Source organism: Apus apus, chromosome 14, assembly GCF_020740795.1.
Source record: "Apus apus isolate bApuApu2 chromosome 14, bApuApu2.pri.cur, whole genome shotgun sequence".
Taxonomy (NCBI): Eukaryota; Metazoa; Chordata; class Aves; order Apodiformes; family Apodidae; genus Apus; species Apus apus.
The window spans coordinates 17,095,323-17,117,789 of record NC_067295.1 but is presented as its reverse complement, the minus strand read 5'-3'; the positions used below and the strand labels follow the sequence as shown (position 1 = coordinate 17,117,789).

General features: G+C 46.0%; 2 protein-coding genes across 12 annotated transcripts in view; both read right to left on the bottom strand.

Annotated features, from left to right (window-relative positions):
* Window positions 1–489: 489 nt before the first annotated feature.
* ROGDI (rogdi atypical leucine zipper) lies at window positions 490–13,088 on the bottom strand. 5 transcript variants are annotated; one of them, XR_007890903.1, is made up of 12 exons: window positions 12,977–13,083; window positions 10,808–10,879; window positions 9,504–9,586; window positions 8,191–8,245; window positions 7,567–7,647; window positions 5,607–5,702; window positions 4,236–4,334; window positions 3,792–3,905; window positions 2,977–3,026; window positions 1,891–2,017; window positions 1,217–1,383; window positions 490–715 (listed from the first exon to the last, which is right to left on the bottom strand). XR_007890903.1 is itself a non-coding variant. In XM_051632425.1 (11 exons), exons 1-11 carry the CDS (start codon window positions 13,016–13,018, stop codon window positions 1,342–1,344), a joined length of 861 nt encoding a protein of 286 aa, XP_051488385.1. In that variant the 5' UTR covers window positions 13,019–13,083; the 3' UTR covers window positions 490–1,341. The 5 variants fall into 5 exon arrangements, 4 of the variants coding, with proteins under 4 accessions (XP_051488385.1, XP_051488383.1, XP_051488384.1 ...); XM_051632425.1 differs by having other exon boundaries at window positions 490–1,383; XM_051632423.1 differs by lacking the exons at window positions 490–715; window positions 1,217–1,383 and adding an exon at window positions 2,466–2,672 and having other exon boundaries at window positions 1,980–2,017; window positions 12,977–13,084.
* Window positions 13,089–13,806: 718 nt separating this feature from the next.
* Window positions 13,807–22,467, bottom strand: part of GLYR1 (glyoxylate reductase 1 homolog) — a 28,600-nt gene continuing 19,939 nt past the window's right edge. For 4 of the 7 annotated variants that reach the window (XM_051632109.1, XM_051632112.1, XM_051632115.1 and 1 more), the window contains 7 exons: window positions 21,574–21,673; window positions 20,314–20,424; window positions 19,945–20,046; window positions 18,692–18,854; window positions 18,099–18,278; window positions 17,473–17,597; window positions 13,807–17,116 (listed from right to left, as the gene is read on the bottom strand). In XM_051632109.1, coding sequence (XP_051488069.1) covers window positions 17,042–17,116; window positions 17,473–17,597; window positions 18,099–18,278; window positions 18,692–18,854; window positions 19,945–20,046; window positions 20,314–20,424; window positions 21,574–21,673 — 856 coding nt within the window. In that variant the 3' untranslated portion in view covers window positions 13,807–17,041. The remainder of the gene's footprint in view (window positions 17,117–17,472; window positions 17,598–18,098; window positions 18,279–18,691; window positions 18,855–19,944; window positions 20,047–20,313; window positions 20,425–21,573; window positions 21,674–22,467) is intronic. The other 3 variants (XM_051632111.1, XM_051632116.1, XM_051632110.1) reach the window with 2 other exon arrangements.

Below are 22,467 nucleotides of genomic sequence, written 5' to 3'. Positions count from 1 at the left end.
CCATGCTGTCAAGAGAGGCTCTGACGGACCCTGTTTTTGTTGGGCCATTGGTGGTCCTGCAGTCTTCACCTCAGCACACATGTAGTCCCCTGGGTAAGGTACTCCAGCCACCAGAAACACAGGCTGGGCAGGCTTAGCTGGAGCCAAGCAGGAGACATGAGATTCTGCTTCATCACTTGGCAGCCAGCTCCATGAGCCAGCCCAACCCAGTCTCTGTACCTGCAGCCTCTTCCAAACATGACCACTGAGGGAAGTTTGGAGCAGATACTTCAGGTAGTACTCAGGTGTCAGAAAGCACTGGGCTGAGGCTCCACCAACCAGCTCCAGCCTTCAGTAAGCTGCCCAGCTCTGCCTCTGAGACTACTAGTGTCCTCCCAGTAGGCCAACAGTAATCCAGCATGCTTAACTCAGAACAGCCACTCACTTCTAAGAGAGCACATAGTCTTTGATTCTCTTTCATTCTCAGTCTTGACAGCCCACAGGAGCATGGCAGGTCTGAGAATCTTTATTTCATAGTTATCAACACTGGAGGGATGAGTTACACACTGTAGTATCTGTGAGCAGGCAAACCATAGCAACAATGAGGTACTCACTTGGGGTTTAACAACAGGATGCAAGACTGCACAGCTGTGCTCAAAGGTACCAAGGCAGCTTCAACAGTTGGCAGGGAAAACAAGATACTAAACCTGGAAAAAACCGATTGGCCCAACTAGGGCTTGGGAGAAATAAAGATATTATCACATTGATGCCAGGGAAAAAAAAAATTCAAACAGCAGCAAGTAAGAATATCCCTAAAGCGGAGTTAATAACATGGGCATGGAGAGAACAGATCAGAGAGGAAGAAGCTCAGGGCCAGTCATAACCACAGCTTGACCAGATCACAACACATTCCATTACATGGAGCAACATGCCCTGCACTTTTTGTGGAGTGTTAAATTAGTATCTCTTCATCCCCTCCCAGCCAGCTCATAATCCAGCAGTTAGTTACAGCACTGTGTGCAGATATGAGTTAGTGAGAGTGCTCCACAGCTCCCCATCCCTTGTAATGGACTTGTGGAATTCATCAGAGGCCTGGACAATGTAAGCCACACAGTGCACCGGAGAACAGAGACAGGTGGAAGCTCCTGCCAAGCACACAGCATTGCTTGCTGTCCAGATTATGCATCAGTCCCAGACAAGGCTACTAGAGTTGTGTCTTTGGATATAGTGACCCTACCCTATGGAGGGCCACGTGGTAGGGAAGCACATCACTCCTCAGGCTGACCTGGATACATCTGGCACATTGAAAACAAACAGGGAGGCATTGGAAGTGCTGTAAGGGCTTGGACACTCTGCAGAGAATTAATATGGCCTGTAGTTCCAGTAACTGGAGAAAACAGAGATCTGGAAAGCAAAAAGAAAAGCAGGTAAGTTCCTGTATCCCTTGAGCCATAAAAGAAAGAGCACATAATGTGTGCATGAAGACTGAGCTTTACAGCACTACACACTCCAGCACTCTACTCCAGAAGGGCAGATAATGCTGCTACTGTCACTGAAGAGGCTTGGAGCACAAAGTCACTTGCTCAGGGTGGCACCCAGGGCAACTGCAGAGCCAGAATGAATGCTGTTCAACTGGAATCTAGTTTGCACCTCTCCAGATCCTCGCTGAGAACACAGATGTCTGCCTGCTCCTCTCCATCTGGTGAATAGCTCAGCAAACACATCTGCCACACTACTGCACTCCTCCCAGATGTCTGGCTGCTAGGCCGTGCCAGCCAGCTCCCTTGCTCCAGAGCACTGACTCATCCAGATTACATGTAAATTGTACAGAATAACATCACATTTTTAGAAAATCTGAGGTCCTCTTAACATCCAAAGTTATAAACAAATCCCCTCTTCTAAGGCTTTTACCTTGTCCTTCAGTTGCTGGCAGAGCTGCAGTGAAACTGTGAAGAAGACAAGGGCATCATTTAACCATGGGACAACACATTCCACTTTATGAACATGACTGACTTCATAGCGCTGGCTACCAAATTCACTGGAGTGGGGGGAAAAAAAAAAGAGCACAACTTCACACACAACAGCACAGAACACAAAACTCAACTGTCCTCCATTCTCACAGAAGAGACCATTATGATTTCTACTACATTTAAAACAGTGCCTGACAAAGTTCATAAAATCACAGAATGGTTTGGGCTGAAAGGGACCTTAAAGGTTATCTAGATTCAACCCCCTGCATGGGCAGGGACACCTCCCACTAGACCAGGTTGTTCCAAGCCCATCCAACCTGCCCTTGAACACTTCCAGGGACAGGGCTTCCACAATTGCTCTGGGCAACCTGTTCCAGTGTCTTACCACCCTCATAATGAAGAATTTCCTCCTAATGTCTAATCTCAGTCTCCCCTCTTCCAGTTTTAATCCATTCCCCCTTGTTCTCTGACTCCCTACCTTTGTCCAAAGTCCCTCCCCCAGATTTTCTGGAGCACCTTCAGGCACTGGAAGGTGCTCTGAAGTCTCCCTGGAGCCTTCTCTTCTCCAGGCTGAACACCCCCAACTCTCTCAGCCTGTCTGCAGAGCAGAGCTGCTCCAGCCCTCTGAGCATCTTCGTTGTCTCCTCTGGACTAGCTCTGTGTCCTTCTGATGTTAGGGACCTCAGAGCTGGACACAGCTTGGCAGGGGGGTTATCACCAGATCTGAGTAGAGGGAAACGACAAGTTACAGAATACAAACTCTCAGTCCTCCTCTGATTAGTTTTAAACTAAATCTGACATGGTTACAGTAGAAACGTTACTAGTTTCCAGAGAGGCACAAAGGCAGGAAATGCAGGGCAATGCCAGTAACCTAAGGTTCATTTAGGTTGACAATTCTGATCTCCAGATAAACCCATGGCACTGTATGGGTGGGCTGTATCCTGAAAAGCCACATCTCTGGGCCTTTATAACCAAGTCGTTAAAGCATGCTCCTGCACCTGTGACACTGCCCTTGTACTGTACTTACAACATGGCTCCAGGGTTGTGCAAAATGGACCCTCCAGCAGGCTTGAAGTTCTAGAGGAGAAGGAAAAGGTCATTAGGATTTTGGGGCAGTAAACAAGCTACTTAGAAGGAGGATCTTTAAGGTTTGCACATTCACTAGCCTGACATCAAGAAATGCCTGTATTATATCTGCCCAAATATACCATTCATATGGAACCAGTGTCATTTCATCCCTTCCTGTTCCTTTGTGACAAAAATTCTACACAGTGGCTCAGTCCAACTTAGCTCCAAATTGTAGCACCACAAAAATAAGATTATGAGATCCAGAAAAAAAAAACAAAATATATATTTTAGGAAAAATATCCTTATGAAAGGACTGCATTTCATAAAGCTTAAGTGTTTAGTTCTGTTTTTACAGGACATCAAGCTGACCCAAATGCAACAGGTGAAGCACAAAGTATCCGTCAAAACTCCATTCAGAAAACCCAAAATGCTACTTAGATGTCAACTGGAAGAATACAATTATGCCCTTCCAAACTTACACAAAATTGCCTAACTATACCATGTAAGATAGAGCATTACTTGGCAAAAAATAGTTACTGGCTTTCCCCAGAACACTAGTATTTTCTTCTGGGCTAAGTGGCGATGGCCTGAATTAGATTCAGAGCCAGTGTTCTGCCTGCAGCAGATCTAAACACAGACACTTACCAGCAGTTGCAGTCACTGCTGCATTATCTGGTGCATATAAAATTGCACCATGTAGCAGTGCAATCTCCTCCTCACAGTGGGACAGAAGAACAGATAAAGAAAGAAGGTTCAAGAGATAGCAGGTATCACCTTGGTTGTGCTGGGCTGCAGCACGTGGAGCTGGTAGACAGTCAGACACAGCTTGTTTAGGTTAATATAGAAATTCACAAGGACGTCTGGAGGCAGAGCAGGGGTGAACATTTTCTGGTGAGAAAATAAGTAGTTCCTTTGTCAGTGAAAAGACTCTTACTTCTAATGCTGGGAAGTCACTACCTTTTCTAAGCCATCCTACAGCTACCCCTGGGCAGAGAACAGAACTTACTCTCTTGAGAACTAGAGTTCTCATGCCCAAGTCATCTGCTTTCCCACAGGAAGATACAGAGCAGCCAAAAATGCTCTGGACTTACACCTACTTCAGCTTTCCTTCTGCTTCAGGAGACACTTTAGAAATCCACTTGCACCAGGATGCAGAACAATATCCTAACTGTTGCACACTGTCAGGCTATATGGAGATCTAGACCACCACATACTTACTGTGAGACCACCGGAGGCAATCTCTGGTAGAGTCAGAGTGGCAGGAGTGGTAAGTCGGTTTCGGGCTCTTGATAGCTGTAACATCACAGCATCCATCAGCTACAAAATAATGTACAGTACATTGCTAAGTGGTGACATTGCTAAGTGGTGACCCTGGACAGCTTTGGATAGTGTGCTGCAGAATCCTACAGCCTTTTCTAAGTGTTACAACAACCACCATCACCACCACCACCACCTTTCCAGGAATCCAAGGGCTTATTGGGAAGGAGGGACACCCACATAAATGCAGTTTAACTGTGACCACAGTCATAGACACTTGTGAGACAGGCCAGGAGTGCTTAGCACCAGGGACTGAGGAGAGAACAGTTACATACTAGAAGAATAAGAAGAGAACATGAGATCAATTACTGATGCCACAGAAGCATCAACAAACACTTCATCAGCTCTTCTGAAGAGCAGATACTAAGGAAAAATGACAAGCTGTGTTCTAGTTCTCCCCACTCTCACATCACAAGTACAACTGCTGAACACCCCAACTCATTCATAACCACCTGTGAGCCAGGGCACTAAAGAACAGACTCAGCTCATTGTGAGGCCAGTCCTGCCAGAAACCACAGTGCAAAGGCTCTGTGCAGACAGACCTCCACTTCCAGAAAAAAACAGTGGGACGCAACATATGTCTGTTACAGAGCTCATGACTGCTAAGATGGAAGCATTTTTATTATGACTAATTTCTCCCCTCTACTTCCACCAAAAAGTAAAAAGGAAATAGTTTTATTACCTAGCTTCTTCCTATTAGCAGCCCTTGCCCATGTGGACAGTAAAAAGGTTTAACTTTCTCATGTTTGATATTGTGATGGATTCTAGTAAGTTGAAACTCTGGTAGCTTCAGAGAGCATTTCCAAGCAGAGGACTGGGCTTTATTGCCACACAGCAGCTGGTCAGGCTGCAGCAACAACTATTAGCAAATGAGAAACAACTTTAAAATCATCAGTGAGTCACAAGTGCTAAGTATGATCTTTTGTTTGCTGATGGCTACCTCACTTTTCTCCCCAAAAGCACTAATTGACAGGGATGAGCATGAGCTGTGTAACCACATCATCCAAAAAAGATGAGGGGTATCACTGCTATGCAACACCATGATGTACAACCCTGTCACTAATGTCTAACTGGTATAGATTCCTGCCAAACAGGAGGTCACATGGATAATCCTTGACCCGGCTACATATAGGTCCAACTGGGGAATCCAGCTCCAGCAGGAGACTCAAGACAGTAATGTGCATTAGCTGTATTTAATTTAACAAATGGAAGGAAGAAAAATGCATTCTCCAACCCAGAAGTGTAGGAACCCAGAGAAGGCTATCTCCTCACCTTGAGAACCTCTGAGCCTGTTTTGAATTGGTAGTTTACATCTCTGTTCATAAGCAGGTAAATGGCTTGGTTAACATGGTTTCTAGCATCCTGGATCTGCAAAGGTACAAATACATCCTGTTTAAACAAGCACTCACACTAGGAAGTAGAGGTTTCCCAGATTATCTCATTGACCCTAAGAAAATGATGTCTTCTCAAATGTTAAGGCCATTTCTCTCTGAAACACAGACCTACCAGTGCTGCCCACCCAGATGCATTATTGGGTTCTTCACTAAAGGAATGTTTGGTGCAAAATGGTCCAAGAGCTACAACCTGGATTATCAATAAAAATATTACCACTGCCCTGAAAGAGCAGTATCAGCAGGCACTCCCATCCTGGGAGGGCAGGAATTTTCGTTGTTGATGGTATACAGCAGTCAGCTCTGGCAAAATGAATAATGTTTTCTTCCTTAGGAACTGTTAGAGCTAAAACCAATTACATAAATTGCACCAGTAGCAGCAACAAGCAGCAAAAACTGCTTTCAAATACAGTGTCTCTAGCAGTATCCCAGAGTCCTAAATTCCAATTGTTGGGCATGAGAGTTATCTCCAGCATAGAGAAGCTGCCATCATGCCACTTGTGTGGAACTGGACCAGCCTCAGGACACAGGTAGCTCCAGTCCCTCTCAAGCAAGAGCACTTGCAGCCAGGAGACAATTACCAAAGCAAGGCTGATAGGTGTATCCCAATGCTTTCTTGGGAGCAAGGACAAACCAAAAGGAGGAAGAACGTGGCAGGGGAGAAAGTGACTCGTGTTCAGTTCAGCAAATCGAAACAAAGCAAAGGGGTAAATCAGAGGGTGCAGCACAAGTAAGCAGGACAGCCTGTATGAGAGGTGGCTGCTGAGAGATGGGTAACAGAACTTGGGATATTTGTTTCTATGCTGCTCTGCAGCAACCCCAGATCCCAGCTCAGCCTTGAGCTCAGCCTGGGCACTGGTTCCTTCTCATCCGGAGCTCAGGCATCACAGAACAGCCCTGCTCTTGGAAAGCACAAGGCACTGGAGGCTACAGAAAGAGAGATGATACAGTCCACTGTCAGACTGCAGAGACTCTGCAAGTACTTGGGTTATGGCATCTCCAAACATCACCCCCTCCAACCTTTGTGTCTCCCAGATGCTTCTGAGCAAGCCAAGTGGCTCCTGGCAGGGTAACCCAACCCAGTGCTATCACAAACACCTCCTTGCCTTTTTGCAAGGTGTTAACTCAGTCAAGTTTGGCACTAACATCTCAAGTACATGATTTTCTAGATTCCTACAGAATTACCAAGTAGAGCTTTCACTGCACTACCAAAGCAACTAGTGAACCAAATGCACTGGTCACCTAGGAAAATCTGAGCCACAGCATAAATGAAGGACATGGAATACATCTTTGTCCAACCTACTCAACTATGACAAAGTAACTGTGGGAAACTATGTTTTCAAGATCAGGTCCTGAAATCAGATACCTCTCAACAAAATGTGAGGAAACAGATTAAATGTATCTGGATAGCCACATCCTTTAAGCTCCTTAACTGAGGGAACCCAGCTATGCTACAAGAGCACAATGCAGTGAGATTTGCTCCCAGCATAAAGCAATGCTGCCATAAAAGAATGAAAACAAGTTACTCAAAACCTCTGAAGTTGCTCTTTGACCTGCTAGCCTGGGTCTCACAAGCAGACACAGGCTCCCTAGGCACTCTTTTTGAAGGATTACGACTGCCCTGCAGACAGCCTTCAGCTCACTGGTGTTTCAGGAACAAGTAGAACCCTCCTCACACCATAACTGAATACAACTGCATGTTTCCTCCTTAGCTTTTACCACTGGAGCTAAAGTGAGATAGATACACTCTTGTCTCTCAGAAAGTAAGGGGCTACAGGCACTTCTGGGAGGGCACAGATGCTACAGAGGGCAGAGGGGCAGGCATCTCCAGCTATCAGTACCTGCTGCAATTTCCACTGCTTGTCTTCTCGAAATGCAAAGTGCAGAAGTTGATTATTTCTGGGCATTTTCAGATTAACATCCTTGAAGAAAGAAACAAGCATTTGAGAGCAAGCAATCCCCATATGCAGAAGATGGAGACTGCCAGTCCCACTCCATTCTGCCTCCCAGACCAGCTTGGCGAGCTGCTTTCCACAGTCCTGGCATGGCCAGAACCCCAGTCCTCCTACAGGAAGACATTTATAGAAAGGGTAAGTTGAAAGACATTTAGTGAATTGTGATTCGGGCAGGACACACGACCTCAGCTCAGAAGGCCCCCAAGGGAATTTGATGTTACACAACAGAGGTGGGAAAGGCAAGGAGTCCCCACGGAAGTCAACTCCATCACTCACCACACTCTGTGTGTGTGGAGGGTGGGTTAGGTGGTGGATCTTGACAAATTTCAGTTGCTGCAGGACTCAGCTGCATTAAGGATTTAAAGTCCATTAGGGAAGACTGACAAAGAATGTTTATTGATCACTGATAATAAGGATGACCACTCCCTTGAGGTCACTGAAGTGTAATAAGGATGACTCCCACCCCATCCCTGATGGTAGGGGAAAGCAAGAAGCATGGCAAGTACTCACAGCTTGACATAGGGCATCTCCCTGCAGTGTCAACACACCTTTCACCTGGTCTGTGCTGGAACGAGAAGGAGGATCTGAGCAACAAGAAGTCACAGAAGGCACAAGACAACTACTGAAGCTGCCAACCAGACACCACTTCTCTGTGTGCCATGGAGCCACCCAAGCTCCTTTCCTTCCATGGGTCAGCTGGGGGATGCGGATAACTCCACACACACAAGACATCAGCTCTGCTTTCGTATTATTTATGAGCCACCTCACTGTAACTCTCCTGTCTGAAACATTACCTCCATTTCTGACCCCATGCTCATTTCACATATTAGCTATCACCAATGTGGTTGCTGTTACCAACAGTTCTAGCAGATGCAAACACAGTATACTAGGTGAATTACTGACACTGGAATGCTACCTGGTTCACAAAAACCCCACTCTGCCCACCCCAACAAGGAAAAAACTTTACATGTTTATTTAAAAACAAAAAAACACACGCTAAACAATTTAAAAGGTCCTGCAAGACAGCTCACACCTACAATGAATGGTAGGGGAAGACTGAAGTACCCAGGCCTTCAAGAACTAAGTTTAGCCATACTTTATATTTTAATACACTAGACAGAGGTTAACTTTTTAAGATCTACCTTGCAACAATGTATGAAAACCAAAATCAACCAATCAATCAATACTTTAAGATCTGAAGAATTAAACCTTCAGACCCAATAGAGAATCACTGCACCACTCCATAAAATGCACACCATACTGTTTATAAGAACAGTTTCTAAGGTCTCCTGCATACCAACAAGCTTGTAACTTCTGCCAGAGTGCAATTACTAGAGACTGAGGCCTAAGCTGAAGATCAAAAAATGGACAGCTATTTCAGAAGAACTGAAATTCTAGGGAAATTAGGACAAAAGTTAAGATTTGTCTACAGTCAGAGTCAGAAATTGAGCCAAGAGCAGAATTCAGGCCTTGCAACTGCAACTCGCTGTTCCCAGAATCAGAAATATGCCTCTTGGCAAAACTGCTGGGAGCACCAGCATGTGGCTAGGAGTCAGTGACTATATTCTAGGTGTCAGTAGGAAAGGCACAAGCCTGGCTAAGGAAGCCCTGGAACAAGGCTACTGACTGTTACATTAATCTGCCGTGATAGCTCTTTTGTTTGTTTTCCTCAAGCTGAAATCTCAAAGCAAACCCCTTCACCCCCGAGAGAGCTGTAGAGCCCTTTGCTACAGAGGGGACCCCGGCACACTGGGAGTGGGGGCAGCCCCCACTGGAACAGCCTGTGGAGCAGCAATGATCCCCAGGCCACCCTGACCACTTACCCCAATGTGCTCAGCACAAAGTTCTCCTGCTTGATGGCTCCTCCCGAGCCACTGGAAGGCAGGGTGAACCGCTGAGAGGCCTCCTGCCCAAGAGAGGACACAGTGAGTGCTGGAGCCCAGCCCACCACAACCCATGAACAAAGACAAGGCAAGAGCAGAAGAGCAGATGCGAGCAAGTCGCCAAATGCGGAGCAGTCACCTTTACAAGCCTCCCACAACCCACCTAGCAGAGTACAGGGATTTTCCCTCATCCTCCCGCAGGACAGGGAGGAGGCTCAGTGTATGCAGCTCACGATGAAAGGCAGCAGAGGCCCCTCACTCCACCCCAGAGGGGCCGCAGGCTGTTGGCAGCAGCAGCAGCGCTGGAGCCGCCCAGCCCAGGGTGCCGTGGTGCTGAACCCGCTGCACAGCACAAGTGCTGCTGGTTCCACACTCACCTGGAAAGCCTGGAGAAAAAAACAGCCCTCCTGACTGGTTATACTGGGTGCTGACTGTACTTTAGTCACACTTCACTCTTAAAACTTACAAATTTTTCAAAACAGACACTGTATCTAGAGATGCTGCAGGTTATTCTCACCTGCTGCTGAGTCACATCAAGTCAGCACTCCTGCCTCCTCTGGCACCAGCCTCTCATCCCCATGTTTTTGCCTCTGCTCTTGCATCACCCATTAACCCCCACCGAAACCTCAGAGTGTTAAGGGGCTGTTCCTGTTGAAAACGAACCTAGCAGGAGAGTGGTGAACTCCTGTGCATGTGCACACAATCCCCCAGGTCAGGCCTGGCTCAGATGAACACCTCACACCTCTGAAAGGTGCAGGTACCAGCAGAAAAGTGGGCATATCCAGGGAAGGATGGTTGTGAATGAGGAGACTGCACGCTATTAATTCCGTCATGAGGAGGAGTAGTTTTTCAGCTAAAGGCTATCATGTTCCTTTCCACCATCACATGACAGAGTTACAGGCAGATCCAGATTTTCTGTTTTAGAAACTACTCACATATCAGGCAAATGCCTGGCAGACAGGCCTGGCTGCCTCCACATGCCTTTTCAAAGCAGATATCTGAGCAAAAAGTGTCAAGAACAGAGCAACCATGGGGACATCAGCTTTATGGTGAATCCTCGAGACCAGAAGGCAAGCTAACTCTTTGGACAGCACTGAACATGTGTGATGGACCTTTCTGTGAACTCTATACCAAGAATTTTTTTGATGAGGGGAAGTCTACCACCATTCCTCATATGAGAGAGGAAAAAAACCCACAACAAGAAAAAAAACCCAAACAAAACAGATGAAGTAAATTAACCTTACCTTCAAAATATCCTGCAGCTGTTTCAAGACAGCATGGACCTCTTCTTGTAAAAGCCATTTAAATTCTTCTTCCTACATTGTGGAAAGATAGCAGTGAAATCATTAAATGTCAAACACTGGAAATAAATCTCAGACAGATATGGAATTTATTTAAGTTCTAAGTATACTGCTATGTCCATGGCATTTACATCACATGCTAGTAGAAGGTTTCTTCCTGATTTCTTCTCTATTCCTCTGCCCCAGCCAGACGAATTGCCTTCATTCTTCTTTTGACTTTGTTTAACAAAGCACAGTCCCTGAACCAATACTCACAGAACTAGGAAAGCACAGGCAGCACAGGATGTGAACTTCAGAGCAAAGTACAGATCCTGCTGCTTCAAAGCCTGGGGCATCTTTTTAAGCTGCTGGGGTGGGCTGACCTTGGCTGGCTGGCTGGCTGCCAGACAACCCACCCAGCCTCTCCCATCCCCATCCTCAACTGGCCAGGGGAAGGAAACAAGATTGAAAGTTCATGGGTCAATATAAGGACAGGGAGATCCCTTACCAATTACCATCACAGGTGAAAGAAACTTCAACTTCTGAACAAATTTGTTGCCAATTAGATGATGTGAAACAAAGGCAAAACCTAAAATACTTCTCCTCCTGCCTGGTACCATTTTACCAAGTACCAGCAGCCTGAAAACTAAGCAAGCTACACTGCAAAGTGGGTAAGGGGAGAGAATGGCTGAGGACTCCCTATCATTTGGGCAAATTCAATAAGAAACAAGTTCAGATCTGATGACACACTGCCTCGGGCCTCAATCAGTTGTTGGCTACAGAGAAGCCTGGATAAAGCAGATCCTCAAACGACAGCCAAGCATTGCTGTGAAATCACAAGACCCCACAGTGAAGATGATCAGAGAAGTGAGGACAGAAGCAAGCAAGGGACAAAGAAGAGACTGACACTTGCTACTTTGTAAGAGGAAAATTTACTACATGTAAAGTACTGGAAGGCAATGAACTGAGCAGGTTGCCCACAGAAAAACTGGAAAGGTGTGGTCAACTCAGAAATGTAAACCTATAGGTTCTCCACTGGACAATTCTTGTTTACCATGAGAAACACAAAGTAGCTCCTCAGCAATGCAAGAGTTATCTGAACAAAGCACATGACAAGGCCAGTTTGTTTCAACAGTTTGTTTACCCAAAGCAAGTACACACAACAAACCTAGGTAGGATTTGCTGTTATTCTTCCACCCAGTGAAGGTACAGGACCACTGACTCACATTTCATCCTTGTTTTGGTTTCTAGGCATCATACTCACATATTGGAGTCCTTACTCTTTCATTCTCTCTAACACTTGTCCTTAAGGTTTGCAAAGGAACAGAAATCATGTAGGTAAAGCAGACACCTTTAGTGCCTCCACCACCCTGCTGTTGCCGTGCAGATGCTTCTACCTCAATTCATCACTGGTGCATTTTAAGCCTCCAGTGGTAGCAAAAGATCTTCATCCCCCAGTATAAATTTCAGATAAAGTCAAGCTCATTCACCATGTCTGTGCACTACATATCTGCAGTCATATAATTCCAAATCACACCCATTTTAGAAAAACCTGCTTCTCACAAGTGGCTTTCCACCAGCTCATGTCCCCAGAGGTATGTGCAATGTCAGCTGGTCTATGTCCTTCCCACCTTTACCGAGTCAACAAGGCTGCTTTGCCACTCCTGCCTGTCCCGTGCCGGGGCTACTCCTCCATCAAACAGCGTGTCGGACTGTGACTAAATCAAGGTCACGTAACACATTCCATCATTTACAGTAAGCAGGACTGCCTGCCCCGGGCTCGGCCGAGGCCAGGAGGGGTGGCAATCGCACCCAGGTCTGGGGGTCCTGCCGGGGGCAGAACAGCACAGGGGAGCCGCCCAAGCAGCGCCGGGGGTCGCCTGGGCCTGCTGGGCCGCGGGCCTGATGGCAACGGAGCCCGGCCCGGCTTCCCAGGCCCCCGGCGACGCTCACAGAACGCCTCGGCTCGGAGAACGGCCTCGCCGCAGCCAGCGGCGGGGAGCAGCTCTCTGGCCGGGACGGCCGGCTGCAGCGGGCCCGCAGGGGTTCCGGCACGGCCGCCGCTGTCCGAGACCCGTTCGCTGCCGCTCACCGCGGCACAAACCCACCGCCCCGCCGCCCTTCCCGGCTCACCAGCACCGCCCGTTCCGCCGCGCTCGCCATCACCGCCGCCATCCCGCCGCCGACCCCGCCCCTCGCGACGCCCTCGGCAGCCTCACGGGCTGCGGGCCCCGCCCTGGGCCCGTCCCGCCGCGGGGCTCTGCCCGGCCCCACGGCCCGGCCCGGCGGCGGCAGGCCCGGCCCGGCGGCGGCAGGCCCGGCGGCGGCAGGCCCGGCCCCACGGCCCGGCCTGGGGGCGGCAGGCCCGGCCTGGGGGCGGCAGGCCCGGCCCGGCGGCGCGGGGGGGCGGGGCTGCCCGGGCAGGCGCAGCGACAAAACGTCCCGCTGGGCGCGCACCAACAGCGTCGCGATGTAAGAATCCTCAAACACGGGCAAACGGATGGAACTCCCATCGCGTTCTTCTAAAAATGTTGAAATTTAAAAAAACTCTATCTTGGCAGTGAAGCTGGGGGGTTCCTCTTCGCAACGGCTGCACTGCCGAGCAGACGCCATCAGCCTGTTCGCAGCAGCCGGGCAGGTTCTGGGAGGAACACGCTATCCTGTCACTGAGCAGGTGAAGCTTTGCAGAGTTGTCCATAAGCATTAGTGCTCAAAAAGTCCCCAGGGCTGGGAGCCAGGGTGCTCGAAACAGAGCCACCAGATTCCCAACACTCAGAAAACACCAGCATGGGGAGGCAGCAATTTGTCCAAATTGATCCTTTGTAGTGTTTCACTGGCAAGATCAGGTTTCTGCAATGGCCAAAATGCTGCTGGTTTTCAGCAACTGTTTTTTTGGCTGTTTTGAAGAATACTTTAATGCCAGAATACAGGTGTGATAAGCTTTAGAAACTGCCGCAACCACATTGTTACCAAGAAAGGTTTTATTCTTTTTGCCAGTAGCTTTGTTAATTGCACAAAAAAATCTTTTTGTTTTGCCATTTAAACATTTTCACACATCCTATTCTGAATGACAAACGTTAATTAAAAACAAGGCAAAAAAAATTCACAACCTTAATTAACTATAAGATCTATCATTGAGGAAAAAAGAAACTGTTTTTCTTACAAGCTTCTCACAAGTATCACATTTTCTCTTTAAAAAGGCGGGAGTCAAAAAAAAAGCAAATTGCTAAAACAGAAATCCTCATAAAAAGGAACTTTACCGAATTGTCAACAATATTAAGACAATATTGACTAGCCAGTTTTATTAGAGTATCTCTCAATCCACAGTTCCCTCCTACTTCCCTCCCCCAAATCTCAGGCCTAGGAACAGATGAAGATCCACGTTCAGAGGCTACAGACATAAATACAAGAATCCGAGTGGGACTGACCTGTCAATCTCCAGTAGCATCTGAAACAGTCCAGTTTTTGCCATTTCCATCCCTGCTCCTCACTTCACATCTATGTCAGAGCTCTCAATCTCCTGCTCCTCCCTGGCACATGTGTGATAGTACAGCTGGCTGTGCAACCCCATGCCCTCCAGCCACCCTACATCCACCTACCTCACCAGAAAGATGCAGTTAGACTTTCCTAGGATAAATTACAGTGTTTAAATGGTCTTCACTTGCAACTCCCACATAAATAATCTCAATTGTGAGAATGACATATTTCTGGGAAACAAAACCTGCAACAGTGAGTTACCTACAGGGAGTGGTTCTCCCACTCACAAACACTGGAATTCACTATGAAATAGACTTCAGAGCACTTGAGAGGTCCTTTGTTTTCTCACTCTATCCAGAGGCACCACTAAGTAAAAAAGGGAGATCCACCATTTTCTTTGCTCAGACTCATTCACCTTCACCCTGGCCCAAGAGACCTCGATGGGGACAGGTCAGGGACGCTGTTGCACTGGCTCAGCAGTTCCACTTTCAGCTGGACCTGAGAGAGTAACTCTCCCTTGTTCCCAAAAGATTTCTTGCACTATAAAACCTTATCTCCTGCCCCGAAAACCACAATTTGCCCCAGATGACCTCAATATGCAATTCAGGTGACTTCTTCACTGTGGCACATTTCACCAAGGACTTCTGATGCCAATAGCTGAATTCTTAGGGATGGGGAAGCGCGAGCGTGTCAAGAGCAGGCTAATGGCTGGTTACCCTGGGTAGTTGTATGTGCCTTTAATATGAGTATCTACATGCAGGATGACAGTTACACTGACAAAAAGGCAACGTGATGTCTAATAGATCTATTGACAGGAGATGTTCACCACAGGACATAATGCGTAACACAATATTAGCCCACAAATAATAGTGATCGCAGGAGGTGAAATACCCAAACAAAGTAACATTTACAGCATTAGGTGTCATGATTCATGAGTATCTGATACTTGCTCTGTTTCTTAATAAGGTGCCCCTGAACCATATGCACGTGCTGCACAAAGCAGGATTGCCAAGAAATCCTAACCCACAGGAAAATCTCCCTCCACAACCATTAAGTTCCTAGAAAAATAAGATGGTCGGAAGAGCAGATCTCTCATGGATTTAAAGGAGCATGGTCTCATTTGAATTTGCTTTCTTTCCTTTCAGAATCCCAACCCAAGGGAGGAGATTGTGCCACTGAGAAGTGATTTTGGCCAATAAAGTCGCTTACTGACATTTAACTAACTCTTGAGTCTAAAATGCAAGAACTGTCCTAAAAGGCTAATACTGGGAACAACTTAAAGGAAAGAACAACACACAAACCACGCTCCATGCGTTTTTAGAGACAGACATCCTTTGGAATCTGGGTTGCTCTGCTATCAGCACGGACAGCATCTCCGCTCTCTGGCCTTGGCATCTGCAGTTCAAGTTCCATGTTTCTAGACTAAAGCTCAGCAGTGGTCTTAACCTCCCCTTTTAATTACTAGTCTTTCTAGAAGCTGGTATCTGGCCACAAGCAGAGTCACAGGTACAGGGAAAAGTCTCATGCTGTGCTAGTGTTGTATCCAAAGTAGTAACACTAAAAACATGTATGGAAAATCTGACATGTATAAAGATCACTAATCAGTACAGAAAACATCCCTGTGAGGTAGGTAATCATCACCCACCTTTAAAGATGGGCAAACAGGCTAAGAGATATAATGACCACACAAAGGAGTTCAGGATCCTCAATTTCTTGCCTCTACAATCATGCCTCTCTCTCCTTTCAAACTCATCACTCTGCTTGTGACACTGCTACAATCCCAGACACCTTTGCAACTACTGAGTACAAGGGTTAAAAAAAAAAAAAAGAGCAAAAAGTAAAGCAACATAAGCTAAGGCCAGGAGCAACCCTAAGGTTTGTTTCTTCCCGAAGTAAAATATCTCTGGCCCAGGTTTTAGGCTATGCAAATGTGTTGATCTCCAATGTTGTCTATGGGATGGGCAGCTGTGATTAGCCTTTTAGGAGGCTCATTACACTGGCATTCTCATTTTCAGTAAGGTTTGTTGTGTTCCCTAAGCTACAGTTGTCTGTACAGGGGAAGACATGGATGCAAATCTGTTCTTCTTAACAGTATGAGGAATTCCTCCATCAAGGTGCTGGGGAAGTGGAAGTTCAAAAAGAAACAGAATCAAGACAGTCTTGCATGCAACCCCATCACCTTCTGGAACTGCCATTCTCCTCCATGGGAGGTGCTTTGTTCTCTAACAGTGGCTGGTTAACAGGAATGCTCCTCACCTTACTTGGGACCAAGGACTTCAGTGACAGGTAGATGGCATTTATGTTACCTGTCCCCTTGATAAAAAGAGTCCAACACATATATTATTTCACAGCAAAGGAGAAAGGGGATCATTAGAAACAGCATATTGGACAAGCATACAAAGAGGAAAATAAAAGCAGCCAAGCAGCAGATTTCTGGCAGAGTTGCCTCAGAGCTTCTGAATAAGCCGCCACTGTTCTGTTCCATGACTGTCAGTGCATGGCATGAATTCTTCTAATTAGACTGCAACAAACCGAGCCCCCTCCTCCCCCCCTTCTGCCACCAGGGGAAGGCTCACTGCAGCAGCTGCCTTCATGGCAGATCTCAAAAGTCTGTGTATAAAAGGAAATGGAGAGACAGAGATGGACTGGTCCAGAGTTAAAACCCAGTATCATAATAATATTAACCAATAATCATAGTATTAACAGTAAGAATGGTGCAGCCTAGTGGATGTAGGCCCTGTACACTGCAGACATGTCGTTGTCTGATTGGTCCAATGCTTTTGCTCGTTTATAGACCTACAGAAGAGAAAAGAGAAAAGAATCAGTGCCTGCTCTTGTGTGAAGCCTTTGCCTAGCAGAAAAAAAGTCACTTTATTGACCACTGCAAACCAGAACTGCACAGCATGTGAAGTTACTAGAGCAGCGCAGATCAGAACACACCAGGTCTCATTGAGGTCCATCTGTGTTTAACTCGTGTGACATTCTAAGGGCTTCTACAATCAAAACAAATCCAATTCCATCCCAGGCAAAATGTATTTCACTCACTCTTCCCTTATCTTAGATGCAGTTCTTAGATTTTTGTCTCTTGTTGACAAATGGCTCTGTTGAAGTAATGTTGAGTAACACATATCTGAACACCAAACAACTCTTACCTCGTTGGCAGCAGCTGCCATGGGAGTTGGGTGGTTGACAGAATCGCCCAGTGCAATAGCTAATCTAAGATCCTTCTGTATGTATTTTAGGTAGAAATCAGGTTTAAAGTTTCCTTGCAAGATATCTGTCGAGAGGAATGCGTGTAAAAAATAAGCATGGCAAAAGTCAATCAAGCCCACACTGCAAGGGTATGCAATTCAACACCAATCTTCACATGCCCATGCTGACCACTAGGAACACTGCTTTTAGCTCTTCTGCTTCTCTGTTCTATATCTTCATGTGGTCACAGCAGATAATGTCACTACTTCCCACTGACAAAGTCAGCTCAGACTTCTAAGCAGCCTGCCCCTCCATTTCACTTATTACCCTGCCCAAATGAAATCCTCACTGTGAACTCAAGTCTTAAGGAAGCTGTAGACAATGCAGAATTTGGGGTGTATTCCCAGAAGCCCTGGCTATGAAGGGGAAGGAATGGAACTCAGCTCTTCATTTCCAGAATGCTTAAAATACCCAGAATCCCATGATGCTGAAGATGGGACAGTTATTTTCTCCCTTCTGCTGTTATCTGAAATGCTCCTAGGTGGGGGCAAACGTCCTATAATAAAATAATGTAAAATAACTTTACTTTGGCACTTCTGGTCCAGGAAGATGCTGGCAAGTTGTCCCTGATTGAGGATATCCAGAAGGGTCTGTTGGGACTGGCCAGTCACTTGAGCCAAAGTGAGTCCTTCTGCTATCGTTGCCATGAAGCTGCCTTGGACCATGTTCACAATCAGCATCATCTTGGCAGCATTGCCTACTTCACCTGGAGTGAGACATACCATTGGGCATTCCTCCAGAAGAGACACAGCAGCCCTGCTCCCACTCCCACACAGTGTTAACACTACTGGACTTTCCACATGAAGCACTTGGCAGCTCTCCCTTTCCCTGAAATACTTCAGAAAACATACCCATTTTCCAAGCACTCACAAGAAAGAAGAAATAATAAAGTATGATTTAAAATACCAAGCATCACAAATCCTCCAAAATAAGCCAGTATTCAAAAAAGAAAGTTTAGGCTGGAGGCTCTGAAATGGGCCAAGTTCTAGAAGAGCAGGCCAGTTTCCCATACTGCCCAAAGAGACAAGAAGCAGAAGACATGTGTCTCTCAGTCTCCTTGCTGGAGTTCCCAGTCCTTGCACTAAAAGCCCGCTATTAGGCCCTTTGTGTTTCAATTACCTAGGAAAAAAGAGGTCTTCCCCATTGCCTGGAAACAGCTGCTGCAATCCTCATATAAACCCCTGTCACCAGCTGCCAGGATCACGAGCATCCCATCATTAGATAACTGCTGATTTCCGGAGACTGGGGCTTCCAAAAAGCGACCGCCCCGGGACACTATCACCTGGAAAAAGAGCATCTCTGGTTAGTGGTGCATGAACAGCTTGCACTGATGCTGAATGTGCAGCACAGCAAGAAAATTGTTTAGGGCATTCCTGTCCCTGAGGACAGAATTTTAAAGCAGAACAAATAACTCAGACATAGAAACAGGAGATGAAAGCACTAACAGGTGATGTGTTGCATCCTGCAAAGGGCACTGCAGACCAAAGGTTGCTCTCACACTCCAGCAACACCTTCCTGCACCCATCACTACTGTGCCTGCTTTAAGCAGCTGAACTTAGGTGCTTCTGCCATGGCACCCCATCATGGCCATGGAATGAGTGCTGAAGCTGCGCATGTGGTGTAGGAACCTTGGAAAATTGACTGTTATGGTATTTGCCCTCCTTTCTCCAGAGGAAAAGCCTTTGACAGATTTCTTCAGCCAGAAATTTATGTATGAAATATATACTGCCAGAAACAGTATGTTGACTCTTCATTCCCCACATCATGTTACACACTTACTGCATCATCATTACATCTACTTAAAACTTCACCAAAACTAGCCCAAATTCCTCGTGCAACAACACCCACTTCCTTTAGGGCACAGGATAACAATCACAATGCCAAAGAGGAATTCAAAGATACTATGTCAGAAATTATCAGAACACTTCCACAGAAATCCTCTCTACAATAATATTTCTACAGAATGAAACATGAAGGCATTCTTTTTCCCCAACCAGAACATTTAAAATAAGCAATTATGCTTTTTTACCAATTTAAAGACAGTTATTAATCCAGACAGGGCTTTCTCCTCCAGTTTCCTACAGAATACCAATCTGGCTATAAATACTTCTTCAGGGATCAAAAGTTGGCTGTTTGCATTGGTGCCAGCTAACAGCCCTGTCACCTCTCCAGGCTCTGCTGTTATCACCAGAGAACATCTTGTCAAACTTTGTTTGCTGATCCAAGATATGACAATTTATTTTGTCTTATTTGCCTGGGACTTGAGTGTCTCCTAAAAGAAGCCCCAAAATCTTCAGAAACATCTTCATTATCAACAGCTTCCCCACTGCTGATGAATCACAGATGTTACAAGGGGAGTTCAATGTGATTACCTGGGCCAACTCTGTGACTGTCTCTGCATCCACAGTGGACATATCAACGTAACACTTCCCTGGGCGAATCCCCTGCAACACTCCACTCGGCCCAAGCACCAGCTGTAGGGAAGAGAAGAGCGGTAAAGCAATAGGGTGTCTGCAAAGAAACCCCAACCCTGCAGGAGAGCAGAGGGATATCAAAACCTACCCCACAGGGATTTTTTTTTTTTTAAAGCATGATTTTTGTTGGGAAGTTTAGTTTCACAGAGCTGCACTGCCCAGCACCTACAATGACCCAGGCTACTGTGGTTAGTAGGAATCAGAAATGACACTCAGTGACAGTGACATCTTGAAGTTGGTATAGGAAAAATAAGAGCTAATCCTTACATCCTTTGCTGCTTTTGGGTCTGATACACAGGCAAAGGTGATGTCACAGGTGGAGACAACTTCAGCAGGGGTTCTTCCCAGCCGTGCCCCCTCCTGGATGAACAAATCACACTGCAAAAGTCACAAATCCAAATGTAAGAAAAATTAAGTACAGAGCAAAGGGGTCCTCTAGCATTTTGCCAAGACAAACTACCACTGGAGCCAACTCAAAAGGAGTCAGAATATTAATTAGACAGGAACTGGTTCGTCTTCTGTTGCTTTGTCTGCACACACACACACACAAGGCTCTTTTTGTAGCTTTTCTGGAACACCAAGTGAAAAACTTCACAAGAAAGACACAGGAAAAAAGAACACTTCAGGTGAAATGATAAGAGATTTAATGTTGAGGTTTTTAGATATGAGGAAAAAAATGTGGTAAAAACATAGCAAAAGGTGGTTTTGGACAGTAAACAGGAATTTGCATGGCTGAGACTGACGTGTTTTAGTGGGCCAGTGCTTCAAAATCTTCCTCCTCCTTACCCTGTCCCCTCATACTATCCATATTCTGCACTTATACAAAAAAATAAATCTTTTAATCCTTTTTAATATAACCACAGTGCCCTTCTTGCCTTCCAGTGTTACATGATACCTCACCTCTCCCAGTTACCTACTTTTCCTCCTCCGCTACAAAGAATACCATGGCTAGAATGTAAGTGTAATAAGCTCCATTTTCACTTTGAATGCACCTATAAACCTGTTCTCATCCTGGTCTTATGACACAGAAGGTGATCAGCAGAACCTTTTTTATCACAACATGAACAGCACAATGAACATGTAATGAAACTCTAGTCCAGCAGTGCACCTTACCACACCATTCCTAGGATCAACTTGCCAGCACTTGGCCTTTTTTTCAAGCTCCATAACAAAATGACAATTATTTACACGACCAGTATTTCCAGAGGCACTTTACACTGCGTTCCTCAACATACATACAAAGTTGTAATTTTTCTGGCAACTCTCTCATCTCATTCAAAATGGCAATTGTGTGGGCACTCTTCACATACAAGTAACCACACTAGGACAGACTACAGCATCATCTAGTCAAAAGTGGCCACCATCAAGAACCTAGGAAAGAAGAGAACAAGGTGACAAGCATAAACTTGTCTTTCTTTGGCATCCTCTCCCAGGCAGATTGCTGACTCCAGGCTTCCCTGAGCTAGAGGTGGTAACTACATGTTAACAAAAGGCTAAGTATCATCTGTACCTTAAGCACATGCCTACCTTCTCAGCAGTCCGGTTCCAGACAGTGACAGTGTGACCCATCTTCAGTAAGTTGGAGACAATGCCACTTCCCATCAGGCCAAGTCCCAGAAATCCTATCCTGAGGGGAAGAGATAAACATTAATGCATCAGAAGGCAACTGGTATCAGCCTCTCGTGGTCTTGGAAATGACGAAGAGCAAACCCTGGAGCATCGACAGCAAAAAAATCCCAACACCACAACAAAACCAACTATGTTCTACTGTGGCCACAGCTAGAATCAGAGCATTTTTAAGCCACCCATCCCAAATGGGCAGATACTGAGCTCTAAAAGCAAGCTAGTATTTACTTTGCTTACTAAGCATCCCTAACAATTTCCTGAAGAAGTTCTTTAGTCTGCCTCAGAAGACTTAAAAAAATAAAGACTTAAAAAAACTAAAGATTTGAGTGGTCTGGGTTGTTTTGTTGGTTTGTTTTGGGAGTTTTGTTTGTTTTATCAAAATTGCTGCTCTTATGCTGTCACCAGCCATTGTCTTATTGAAGATAAAGGGAACATTCAGCAGGTGCTTCTCCGATTAGTCTACTGAATTTTAAATTAAGTCATAGATACAATGAATTGAATTATGTATTATAATCTTTATTTTAACAAAGCCCAGCAAGGGGTAAGCATCACACACAGACCAAAGACCTAGTCCCTGCTCTACAGCTGTGATTTTGGACAGGCAGAGAGTAAGGAAGTAATAGGCCAGCTCAGGTCACCATGAGGAAAACACCATAGCCCCAGATACCATCTGCCTCCCTGTCCCACACCCCACCTCAAAGCTGGCAAGAGTCCTGCTCCTCCCCTTCAAGAAAAAGACACTGCTCTAACAAGTTCTATCTCTACAGCCACCTGCAACAGGAATTCCTTTGCAGT

Coding starts and splice junctions, on each gene's coding strand:
- ROGDI (XM_051632423.1), bottom strand. CDS start 13,018: ATGGCGGCGGTGATGGCGAGCGCGGCGGAACGGGCGGTGCTG. Junction 8,246..9,503: donor TTTGTGCTGAGCACATTGGG/GTAAGTGGTCAG, acceptor TTCTCGTTCCAG/CACAGACCAGGTGAAAGGTG. Junction 3,027..3,791: donor TGCAGCCCAGCACAACCAAG/GTGATACCTGCT, acceptor CTTCTCCTCTAG/AACTTCAAGCCTGCTGGAGG.